Source organism: Salvelinus alpinus, chromosome 19 (assembly GCF_045679555.1).
Source record: "Salvelinus alpinus chromosome 19, SLU_Salpinus.1, whole genome shotgun sequence".
Classification (NCBI taxonomy): Eukaryota; Metazoa; Chordata; class Actinopteri; order Salmoniformes; family Salmonidae; genus Salvelinus; species Salvelinus alpinus.
In genome coordinates, this window is record NC_092104.1 from 6860288 (window position 1) to 6873359 (window position 13072).

General features: G+C 42.1%; 1 protein-coding gene across 1 annotated transcript in view; it reads right to left on the reverse strand.

Annotated features, from left to right (window-relative positions):
- Positions 1 to 13072, reverse strand: part of fras1 (Fraser extracellular matrix complex subunit 1) — a 229565-nt gene that overhangs the window by 109792 nt on the left and 106701 nt on the right. The window contains exons 29-31 of the mRNA XM_071354262.1: positions 9454 to 9635; positions 1788 to 1904; positions 617 to 731 (exon numbers count right to left, since the gene is read on the reverse strand). Coding sequence (XP_071210363.1) covers positions 617 to 731; positions 1788 to 1904; positions 9454 to 9635 — 414 coding nt within the window. The remainder of the gene's footprint in view (positions 1 to 616; positions 732 to 1787; positions 1905 to 9453; positions 9636 to 13072) is intronic.

Sequence of the window (13072 nt, forward strand, 5' to 3'; positions counted from 1 at the left end):
ACTACAGGTCAGTTTATTATGGCTCTCATTAGCTACCATAGTTGGTAATAACTAGCATGTTGTCCTCCAGATCTGTGTTATAATATTATAAGCCACAGGCCAGCTCAATACAGTCAGGCAAGCTCAATACAGTCAGGTAAGCTCAATCAAGTCAGGTAAGCTCAATCAAACCAGGCAAGCTCAATCAAGGCAGGTAAGCTCAATCAAGCCACAGTCTAGCTCAATACAGTCAGGCAAGCTCAATCAAGGCAGGTAAGCTCAAGCAAGTCAGGTAAGCTCAATCAAACCAGGCAAGCTCAATCAAGGCAGGTAAGCTCAATCAAGTCAGGTAAGCTCAATCAAACCAGGCAAGCGCAATCAAGGCAGGTAAGCTCAATAAAGTCAGGTAAGCTCAATCAAACCAGGCAAGCGCAATCAAGCCAGGCAAGCTCAATCAAGTCAGGCAAGCTCAATCCAGCCAGGCAAGCTCAATCAAGGCAGGGAAGCTCAACCAAACACAGATAAATGATTTGTCATGGTTTCAAATAGTATTTGAAACCTGGTCTGAGTGTAAAGCAGTTTATCTGAAAGCCTCCTGTCTCCTCCTGAGAAGATAGAAGATGGCAGGGTAGATTACCTTGTCCCTGAGGTAGGGGCTTGGTGATGTTGTAGACAAGCTTTTCACTGGGCGTCTCAGAGTCCACAAAGGACAAAGCTGTGGGTGTTAGCACGGTCACACGATCTTCCAGCGCCTGCATGGATACACACACACACACAGATACACATCAGCATGCACTCAGAGATGAGCAGCAACACACACACACACACTCCACCCAACACACACACACACACACACACACACACACACACACACACACACACACACACACACACACACACACACACACACACACACACACACACACACACAACACACAACACACTCCACCCAACACACGCACACTCCACCCAACACACGCACACTCACACTCACACTCCACCCAACACACACACACACACTCCACCCAACACACACACACACACACGCACACGCACACACACACACACACACACTCAACACACGCACACTCCACCCAACACACACACACTCACTCACTCACTCACTCACTCACTCACTCACTCACTCACTCACTCACTCACTCACTCACTCACTCACTCAACACACACACACTCCACCCAACACACACTCACTCCACCCAACACACACACACTCCACCCAACACACACACACACACACACTCCAGCAATATTCAAATCTTGTCTCTGAGTTTTTCAGTAGATTATATTTGCAACAAGGCCATTAAGTAATACTGCAAGACAATATAAGAATAAATTACATTTTTGTGCTAGACTAAAACCGAAAAGTTTTGGGTCGAATCCAACACAACACAGAGTGAAATCCTCTGAATTGTCAAGTATTGTAGACTTTCACTATTGTAGACTTTTAATATTGTAGACTTTCACTATTGTTGACTTTTAATATTGTAGACTTTTAATATTGTAGACTTTTAATATTGTAGACTTTCACTATTGTTGACTTTTAATATTGTAGACTTTTAATATTGTAGACTTTTAATATTGTAGACTTTCACTATTGTAGACTTTTAATATTGTAGACTTTTAATATTGTATACTTTCACTATTGTAGACTTTCACTATTGTAGACTTTCACTATTGTAGACTTTTACTATTGTAGACTTTTACTATTGTAGACTTTCACTAGGCACTAAGACTACTACTCCGCAGTAGATAGTGTATTTTTGTCCGTCGTTCTGTTTTTCCATTACCGTTATCTGTAGGTCGCAGGCGGGAGCCAGCTGGGGGAACCCTGGGAGTTCAGGCATCACTCCGATGGTGAAGGTCTGAGCATCACTGAGCGTGTCTGGCGAGCCCTCACTAGACACCTGGAAGAGGAAGACATTTTGAATCCTACTGTCATTTCAAACCTTTATCATCAGCTTTAACCATAACCTAATCTCATGTGGATAGACACAGATAACATAAACGGCATCGTAGCGTCTGTCAACTCACTGTTGGAAGTGACTAAGTAACGAGGAACTGCGTTTTGATTCGCTGATTTTGCATCACTGATCATTTGGACAAATCACAATTCGAATTTCGGAAGAGGAGGGAACATTTGGTCCATAGACTTGCCTAAAGACCTGTAGATAGATTCCTGTTTAGGGACCCCCCCCACAGCACTTAATCTGACGCAGTTACACACGATTTTAGTTCTGGGGTTCTGACATTAGCCATGACCAAGAGAAGCACTGAAACAAGTAGCTATGGTAAATGGTAGGTCTAAACCTGTTGTTAGCTATAGTAAAGGGTATGTCTAAACCTGTTGTTAACTATGGTAAAGGGTATGTCTAAACCTGTTGTTAGCTATGGTAAAGGGTAGGTCTAAACCTGTTGTTAGCTATGGTAAAGGGTATGTCTAAACCTGTTGTTAGCTATGGTAAAGGGAAGGTCTAAACCTGTTGTTAACTATGGTAAAGGGTAGGTCTAAACCTGTTGTTAACTATGGTAAAGGGTAGGTCTAAACCTGTTGTTAGCTATGGTAAAGGGTAGGTCTAAACCTGTTGTTAGCTATAGTAAAGGGTAGGTCTAAACCTGTTGTTAGCTATAGTAAAGGGTAGGTCTAAACCTGTTGTTAGCTATGGTAAAGGGAAGGTCTAAACCTGTTGTTAGCTATGGTAAATGGAAGGTCTAAACCTGTTGTTAGCTATGGTAAATGGAAGGTCTAAACCTGTTGTTAGCTATGGTAAAGGGTAGGTCTAAACCTGTTGTTAGCTATAGTAAAGGGTTGGTCTAAACCTGTTGTTAGCTATGGTAAATGGAAGGTCTAAACCTGTTGTTAGCTATGGTAAAGGGTATGTCTAAACCTGTTGTTAGCTATAGTAAAGGGTAGGTCTAAACCTGTTGTTAGCTATGGTAAAGGGTAGGTCTAAACCTGTTGTTAGCTATAGTAAAGGGTAGGTCTAAACCTGTTGTTAGCTATAGTAAAGGGTTGGTCTAAACCTGTTGTTAGCTATGGTAAATGGAAGGTCTAAACCTGTTGTTAACTATGGTAAAGGGTAGGTCTAAACCTGTTGTTAGCTATAGTAAAGGGTAGGTCTAAACCTGTTGTTAGCTATAGTAAAGGGTTGGTCTAAACCTGTTGTTAGCTATGGTAAATGGAAGGTCTAAACCTGTTGTTAGCTATGGTAAAGGGTATGTCTAAACCTGTTGTTAGCTATAGTAAAGGGTATGTCTAAACCTGTTGTTAGCTATAGTAAAGGGTTGGTCTAAACCTGTTGTTAGCTATGGTAAATGGAAGGTCTAAACCTGTTGTTAGCTATGGTAAAGGGTTGGTCTAAACCTGTTGTTAGCTATAGTAAAGGGTTGGTCTAAACCTGTTGTTAGCTATGGTAAATGGAAGGTCTAAACCTGTTGTTAGCTATGGTAAAGGGTATGTCTAAACCTGTTGTTAGCTATAGTAAAGGGTAGGTCTAAACCTGTTGTTAGCTATAGTAAAGGGTATGTCTAAACCTGTTGTTAGCTATGGTAAAGGGAAGGTCTAAACCTGTTGTTAGCTATGGTAAATGGAAGGTCTAAACCTGTTGTTAGCTATAGTAAAGGGTATGTCTAAACCTGTTGTTAGCTATAGTAAAGGGTATGTCTAAACCTGTTGTTAGCTATAGTAAAGGGTTGGTCTAAACCTGTTGTTAGCTATGGTAAATGGAAGGTCTAAACCTGTTGTTAGCTATAGTAAAGGGTTGGTCTAAACCTGTTGTTAGCTATGGTAAATGGAAGGTCTAAACCTGTTGTTAGCTATGGTAAAGGGTATGTCTAAACCTGTTGTTAGCTATAGTAAAGGGTAGGTCTAAACCTGTTGTTAGCTATAGTAAAGGGTATGTCTAAACCTGTTGTTAGCTATGGTAAATGGAAGGTCTAAACCTGTTGTTAGCTATGGTAAAGGGTTGGTCTAAACCTGTTGTTAGCTATAGTAAAGGGTAGGTCTAAACCTGTTGTTAGCTATGGTAAAGGGTATGTCTAAACCTGTTGTTAGCTATAGTAAAGGGTAGGTCTAAACCTGTTGTTAGGTATGGTAAAGGGCAGGTCTAAACCTGTTGTGAACCTCTTGTTCATCTAGAACTAGTAAATATGTAGTGCATTGCTTATGACCATGTAATGAGCTGCTAATGAATATGCGATGTAGCACAGTATAGCAATATAATGATTATATAGTGAAACTAATGAACATGACAGCAGTTTTACTAAGTTCATCTGCCAAGTTATTTTATCCTGTACCCTCTAATTTTCACACCGCGGATTTGACGTGTAGCCACACATCTCAATAAAACTGCAAATAAAATGAAAAAGTTACTGACGTGATGTCATATTTAATATTTCATAGTATCTCCCAACACCCATAGTATCTCCCAACACCCATAGTATCTCCCAACACCCATAGCAACTCCCAACACCCATATTATCTCCCATCGCCCATAGTATCTCCCAACGCCCATAGTATCTCCCAACGCCCATAGTATCTCCCAACGCCCATAGTATCTCCCAACGCCCATAGTATCTCCCAACGCCCATAGTATCTCCCAACGCCCATAGTATCTCCCAACGCCCATAGTATCTCCCAACGCCCATAGTATCTCCCAACACCCATAGTATCTCCCAACACCCATAGTATCTCCCAATACCTATAGTATCTCCCAACACCCATATTATCTCCCATCGCCCATAGTATCTCCCAACACCCATAGTATCTCCCAACGCCCATAGTATCTCCCAACACCCATAGTATCTCCCAACACCCATATTATCTACCATCACCCATAGTATCTCCCAACACCCATAGTATCTCCCAACACCCATAGTATCTCCCAACACCCATAGTATCTCCCAACACCCATAGCAACTCCCACCACCCATAGTATCTCCCAACTATCTCCCAACACCCATAGTATCTCCCAATACCCATACTATCTCCCAACACCCATAGTATCTCTCAACACCCATATTATCTCCCAACGCCCATAGTATCTCCCAACTATCTCCCAGCACCCATAGTATCTTCCAACACCCATAGTATCTCCCAACACCCATAGTATCTCCCAACACCCATAGTATCTCCCAACACCCATAGTATCTCCCAACACCCATAGTATCTCCCAATAACCATAGTATCTCCCAACACCAATAGTATCTCCCGACACCCATAGTATCTCCCAACACCAATAGTATCTCCCAACTATCTCCCAACACCCATAGTATCTCCCAACACCCATAGTATCTCCCAACACCAATAGTATCTCCCAACACCCATAGTATCTCCCAATAACCATAGTATCTCCCAACACCAATAGTATCTCCCGACACCCATAGTATCTCCCAACACCCATAGTATCTCCCAATAACCATAGTATCTCCCAACACCCATAGTATCTCCCAACACCCATAGTATCTCCCAACACCAATAGTATCTCCCAACTATCTCCCAACACCCATAGTATCTCCCAACAATCTCCCAACACCCATAGTATCTCCCAATAACCATAGTATCTCCCAACACCCATAGTATCTCCCAACACCCATATTATCTCCCAACACCCATATTATCTCCCAACACCCATATTATCTCCCAACACCCATAGTATCTCCCAACACCCATAGTATCTCCCAACACCCATTCCATAGAAGGTCATCTTGTCCTACAGAAGCAGATCCGTTTGAATAGTAAGGCTGTCAAAAGAAACTACTTGAAAGATGACAGTATTCGCTCATTATGAAAATGTCTGACGATCTGAGTATTGACAGGGTCATAACTTTACTGTTATCATGATGAGATTCTTCAGAAATATATTGTTTTGCTTTAACCTTGGCTGATGGTGCCAAAATGTTGAGAGAGAGAGATCGAGAGAAAGAAAGAATGAGAAATAATGTGAGAGAGAGGGACAGAGTGAGAGAGCAGAAAGAGTGGAGCGAGAGAAAGAAACAGAGAGTCAGAGAGAGCAAGAGAGAGAGAGACAGAAACAGAGAGACAGAGAGAGGAAGAGAGAGACAAGGGGAGAGAGAAAACGATAAAACAAGAAAACGAGAGAACGTTCAACTGACTGTGATCTCTCTCTATGTTCTTGGCTGCTGATTTGCCTCGTTGTGCCAGGCTCTATGAAAGCTGTTTGCTTAACCTGGCTGCTACACATCCATTTGTTATGGCCTAAACGCTGCTGAGCGCTGAGTCTACTTCACAAGGATAATCCCTGACGTAGCACTAATTTGTGAGTAATTTGGTTCCATTTTCTCCAAAATGCAGTAAGATGAGACAGAGAGCCCGAGAGATAGGGAGACAGAGAGATGTATTTCTCTGTGCCCACAGAAAGAATTCATCCTTCACTTTTTACATATTTTGTTGTGTTACTGGTTGAATAAAAAATGTATTCAATGTAGATGTTTTTGTCACTGGCCTACAACACAATACCACGTAATGTTAAAGTGGAGTTATGTTTTTGACATTTTTACAAATTAATAAAAAATGAAATGCTGAAATGTCTTGAGTCAATAAGTATTCAACCCTAACCCTAAAAATGTAAAAAGTAGACATTGAACATCCCTTTGAGCGTGGTAAAGTTATTAATGACATTTTGGATGGTGTATCAATACACCCAGTCACTACAAAGGTACAGGCGTCCTTCCTAACTCAGTTGCCGGAGAGGAAGGAAACTGTTCAGGGATTTCACCATGAGGCCAGTGGAGACTTTAAAACACAGAGTTTAATGGCTGTTATAGTAGAAAATTGAGGATGGATCAACAACATTGCACAGTAGTTATTCCACAATACTAACCTAAATTACAGTGAAAATAAAAAAATATTCCAAAACCTGCATCCTGTTGCAATAAGGCAGTAAAGTAAAACTGAAAAAATAAATGCAAAGAAATGAACTATGTGCTATGTTAGAGGCAAATCCAACACAACACACCACTGAGTACCACTCTTCATATTTTCAAGCAAAGTGGTGGCTGCATCATGTTATGGGTATGCTTGTCAACGGCAAGGACTAGGGAGTATTTTAGGATTAAAATGAATGGAATAGAGCTAAGCACAGGCAAAATCCTAGAGAAAAACCTGGTTCAGTCTGCTTTCCAACAGACACTGGGAGAAAAAAAAATCACATTTCAGCAGGACAATAATCTAAAACACAAGGCCAAATCTAACACTACAGTTACTGACTAAGATGACATTGAATGCTCCTGAGTGACCTAGTTTTAGTTTTGACTTAAATCTACTTGACAATTTCTGGCAAGACTTGAAAAACGTAAGAGTTTTTCTATTTAAACTATTATACAAAACTACTGCAACCAACAGAATGTTATATATATATAGAACACAGAGGGATATGCATATATATATATATATATATATATATGGGCGATACAGCCCTCCCAGCTCTGCAGATTTTGCTGCCAAGAGATTAGAATCATTAGATCACTTGTTTTGGTACTGCCCATACGTAGCTGCTTTTTGGTCGCAGGTTCAGGAATGGCTGAAAAATCATAACCTTTACCGAAAGCTCACACTGCAAATAGCACTACTGGGTGACTTGAAAAGCCATAGTCATTCAATCACTAATATATTAATGCTCTTAGTAAAAAAAAAAATGTTATTTTTAATTTACTATCTGTAGAAACTATGAGAATAGAAATGTTCAGAACTTTTGTGAAACATCACAGCACAGATATAAAATATATGGCAAGAAGAAATCTAAGCTGGATGGTGTTCAGAGATAGATTGGAGGGGTTGAGGGGAGCTGAAAGATGGGACTGGATGGTGTTCAGAGATAGATGAGAGGGGTTGAGGGGAGCTGAAGGATGGGACTGGATGGTGTTCAGAGATAGATGGGAGGGGTTGAGGGGAGCTGAAGGATGGGACTGGATGGTGTTCAGAGATAGATGGGAGGGGTTGAGGGGAGCTGAAGGCTGGGACTGGATGGTGTTCAGAGATAGATGGGAGGGGTTGAGGGGAGGATGGGACTGGATGGTGTTCAGAGATAGATGAGAGGGGTTGAGGGGAGGATGGGACTGGATGGTGTTCAGAGATAGATGAGAGGGGTTGAGGGGAGGATGGGACTGGATGGTGTTCAGAGATAGATGAGAGGGGTTGAGGGAGCTGAAGGCTGGGACTGATGGTTTTCAGAGATAGATGAGAGGGGTTGAGGGGAGATGAAGGGTGGGACAAAAAAAACATGAAAATAAGAACAAGATAACTAATTCCCAATGTACTGTGTCTGTAAAATGTATAAAGCTGGAAATAGATGCCCAAGTATTGTTGTTCATTACTTTAATCCATTTAGAAGACGTGTGGAAGAAGGAAAATATATAAAAACAAGATCAAACAAATGTATACAGGGGATTGGAAATTCTGCAGACAATTGCATTGATAGAACCCACAATCTATCAGCAATATTAAAACTGATCTACCCCCTAACAAATGTCAACACTTGAGAGTGGATGGCTATGAAGGATGGTGGAGGAGAGGAGGGAGAGATCCAATGAGGGAAAATGAATGGAGACGGACAGCAGAGAGGAAGAAAGATGTTGGAAGGAGAGAGGGATATGCGGAGAAGAGAATAAGAGAGAAGAGAGAGAGGGATATGGAGAGAAGAGAATAAGAGAGAAGAGAGAAGAGAGAAGGAGAGAGGGATATGGAGAGGAGAAGAGAAGAGAGAGAAGAGAGAAGAGAGAAGGAGAGAGGGATATGGAGAGGAGAAGAGAATAAGAGAGAAGGGAGAAGGAGAGAGGGATATGGAGAGGAGAAGAGAGAGAAGAGAGAAGAGAGAGAAGAGAGAAGAGAGAAGGGGAGAGGGATATGGAGAGGAGGAGAGAGGAGAGAAGAGAAAAGGAGAGAGGGATATGGAGAGGAGAAGAGAAGAGAAGAGAGGAGAGAAGGGGAGAGGGATATGGAGAGGAGGAGAGAGGATAGAAGAGAAAAGGAGAGAGGGATATGGAGAGGAGAAGAGAAGAGAAGAGAGAGAAGAGAGAAGAGAGAAGGAGAGAGGGATATGGAGAGGAGAAGAGAAGAGAAGAGAAGAGAGAGAAGAGAGAAGAGAGAAGGGGAGAGGGATATGGAGAGGAGAAGAGAATAAGAGAGAAGAGAAAAGGAGATAGGGATATGGAGAGGAGAAGAGAAAAGGAGAGAGGGATATGGAGAGAAGAGAGAAGAGAGAAGGAGAGAGGGATATGGAGAGGAGAAGAGAGATAGAAATAAGAAAGTAACAGAGTTGAAAAAAAGCTGTAGAAGACAGGAAGAAAGAAAAGAGCATGCATGAGGAAAACAAAACGGAGCGTGGAAAGATTGTTTGTGAGCTTATGCCCAGTGAACCTGAGGCAGGCAGGCAGACAGGCCAGCTTGGCAGACAGGTGGATGGGTAGGTGGACAATGGGCACACAACCACCACTAACCTGGAACTGGAAGGTGTCTCCTTCCGTCAAGCCGGTGGAGCCAAAGTGTTTGTACCACACAGTGCCCTCATTCACATCCTGCTGAGTGAAGGACGAGGTGGGGGTAGAGCTCCTGTCGTCGGGCGAGGGATGCCAACCTTCCAACGGGCCGTCGGCTGGCATGGGCACCAACAGCACTTCACCTGGTGGGAGGAGAGGGAGAAATAGAGAAGAGGGAGGGGATAGATGGGGGAGAGAATCAGGAAGGGAGAAATAGAAGGTAAGAGAAAGGGGAGAGACAATCAGGAAGGGAGAAATAGAAGGTAAGAGAAAGGGGAGAGAGAATCAGGAAGGGAGAGAGAGAGACACCATTCAACTAATCAAAACAGGAATATTTTACATTTGTCTAGAAATTCAAAAGGAAATGATCTTCACCGAGAAACATATCCTCCTGTGAGCTACCTATATCCCCCCACTAGAATCCCCATACTTTAATGAAGACAGCTTCTCCATCCTGGAGGGGGAAATCAATTATTTCCAGGCCCAGGGACATGTACTAGTCTGTGGCGACCTAAATGCCAGAACTGGACAAGAACCTGACACCCTCAGCACACAGGGGGACAAACACCTGCCTGGAGGTGACAGCATTCCCACCCCCATATGCCCCCCTAGGCACAACTATGACAACATAACCAACAAAAACGGGTCACAACTCCTGCAGCTCTGTTGCACGCTGGGTAAGTACATAGTCAATGGTAGGCTTCGAGGGGACTCCTATGGTAGTTACACCTACAGCTCATCTCTTGGCAGTAGTACTGTAGACTACTTTATCACTGACCTCAACCCAGAGTCTCTCAGAGCGTTCACAGTCAGCCCACTGACACCCCTATCTGACCACAGCAAAATCACAGTCTACTTGAACAGAGCAATACTCAATCATGAGACATCAAAGCCAAAGGAACTGAATAATATTAATTAAGAAATGCTATAGATGGAAGGAATGTAGTTTGGAATCCTACCAAAAAACAATTAGGCAACAACAAATTCAATCCCTTTTAGGCAACTTCCTAGACAAAACGTTCCACTGTCATAGTGAAAGTGTAAACTTGGCAGTAGAAAACCTAAACAGAATATTTGACCTCTCAGCTTCCCTATAAAATCTAAAAATCTCAAATAGAAAACCGAAGAAAATGAACAACAATGACAAATGGTTTGATGAAGATTGCAAAAATCTAAGAAAGAAATTGAGAAAACATAGAGACCCGGAAAACCTGAGTCTACACCTTCACTATGGTGAATCACTAAAACAATACAAACACACTACGGAAAAAGAAGGAACAGCACGTTAGAAATCAGCTCAATGTAACTGAAGAATCCATAGACTCTAACCACTTCTGGGAAAACTGGAAAACACTAAACAAACAACAACAAAAAGAATTATCTATCAAAGAACAAACAGCAAAAATATATACATGATCAAATACAAATCTTAGAATCAAATATTAAAGACTACCAGAACCCACTGGATTCTCCAATTACCTTGAATGAACTACAGGACAAAATACAAACCCTACAACCCAAAAAGGCCTGTGGTGTTGAAGGTATCCTCAATGAAATGATCAAATATACAGACAACATACAACAAATTCCAGTTGGTTATATTAAAACTCTAACATCATCCTTAGCTCAGTTATCTTCCCCAATATTTGGAACCAAGGACTGACACCCTAATTGACAAACAAACAAACCAAAACAAAGGCAAAGTTCTTATGCTTTGTTGATTTCAAAAAAGCCTTCGACTCAATTTGGCATGAGGGTCTGCTATACAAATGAATGGAAAGTGGTGTTGGGGGGAAAAACATTTGACATTATAAAATACATGTACACAAACAACAAGTGTGCGGTTAAAATAGGCAAAAAACACACACATTTCTTCGCACAGGGCCGTGGGGTGAGACAGGGATGCAGCTTAAGCCTCAACCTATTCAACATATATATCAACGAATTGGCGAGGGCACTAGAAAAGTCTGCAGCACCCGGCCTCACCCTACTAGAATCTGAAGTCAAATGTCTACTGTTTGCTGATGATCTGGTTTGGCAGGCCCAAACAAAGGAGGGCCTACAGCAGCACCTAGATCTTCTGCACAGATTCTGCCAGACCTGGGCCCTGAGAGTAAATCTCTGTAAGACCAAAATAATGGTGTTCCAAAAAAGGTCCAGTCACCAGGACCACAAATACAAATTCCATCTCGACACCGTTGCCCTAGAGCACACAAAAAACTATACATACCATGGCCTAAACATCAGCGCCACAGGTAACTTCCACAAAGCTGCAAACGATCTGAGAGACAAGGCAAGAAGGGCCTTCTATGCCATCAAAAGGAACATAACATAACAGGTCTGGGGTCCGCTCACCAACCAAGAAGTCACAAAATGGGACAAACACCAAATTGAGACTCTGCATGCAGAATTCTGCAAAAAAATCCTCAGTGTACAACGTAGAACACCAAATAATGCATGCAGAGCAGAATTAGGCCGATACCCACTAATAATCAAAATACAGAAAAGAGCCATTAAATTCTACAACCACCTAAAAGGAAGCGATTCCCAAACCTTCCATAACAAAGCCATCACCTACAGAGAGATGAGCCTGGAGAAGAGTCCCCTAAGCAAGCTGGTCCTGGGGCTCTGTTCACAAACACAAACAGACCCCACAGAGCCCCAGGACAGCAACACAATTAGACCCAACCAAATCATGAGAAAACAAAAAGATAATTACTTGACACATTGGAAAGAATTAATTTAAAAAACAGAGCAAACTAGAATGCTATTTGGCCCTAAACAGAGAGTAATGGTGACAGAATACCTGACCACTGTGACTGACCCAAACTTAAGGAAAGCTTTGACTATGTACTGACTCAGTGAGCATAGCCTTGCTATTGAGAAAGGCCGCCGCAGGCAGACCTGACTCTCAAGAGAAGACAGGCTATGTGCACACTGCCCACAAATTGAGGTGGACACTGAGCTGTACTTCCTAACCTCCTGCCCAATGTATGACCATATTAGAGACACATATTTCCCTAGGATTACACAGATCCACAAAGAATTAAAAAACAAACCCAAAATATGATAAACTCCCATGTCCACTGGGTGAAATACCACAGTGTGTCATCACAGCAGCAATATTTGTGACCTGTTGCCACAAGAAAAGGTCAACCAGTGAAGAACAAACACCATTGTAAATACAACCCATATTTATGTTTATTTATTTTAACTTGTGTGCTTTAACCATTTGTACATCGTTACAACACTGTATATATACATTATATGACATTTGTAATGTCTTTATTCTTTTGGAACTTCTGTATGTGTAATGTTTACTGTTCATTTGCTTGTTTATTATCTACTTCACTTGCTTTGGCAATGTTAACATATGTTTCCCATGCCAATAAAGCCCCTTGAATTGAATTGAGAGAAGGTAAGGGAGAGGGGAGAGAGAATCAGGAAGGGAGAAAGAGAGGTTAAGGGAGAAGGGGAGAGAGAATCAGGAAGGGGGAGAGAGAGAGAGAAGGTAAGGGAGAGGGGAGAGTAAATCAGGAAGGGGGAGAGAGAGAGAGAGAAGGTAAGGGAGAGGGGAGAG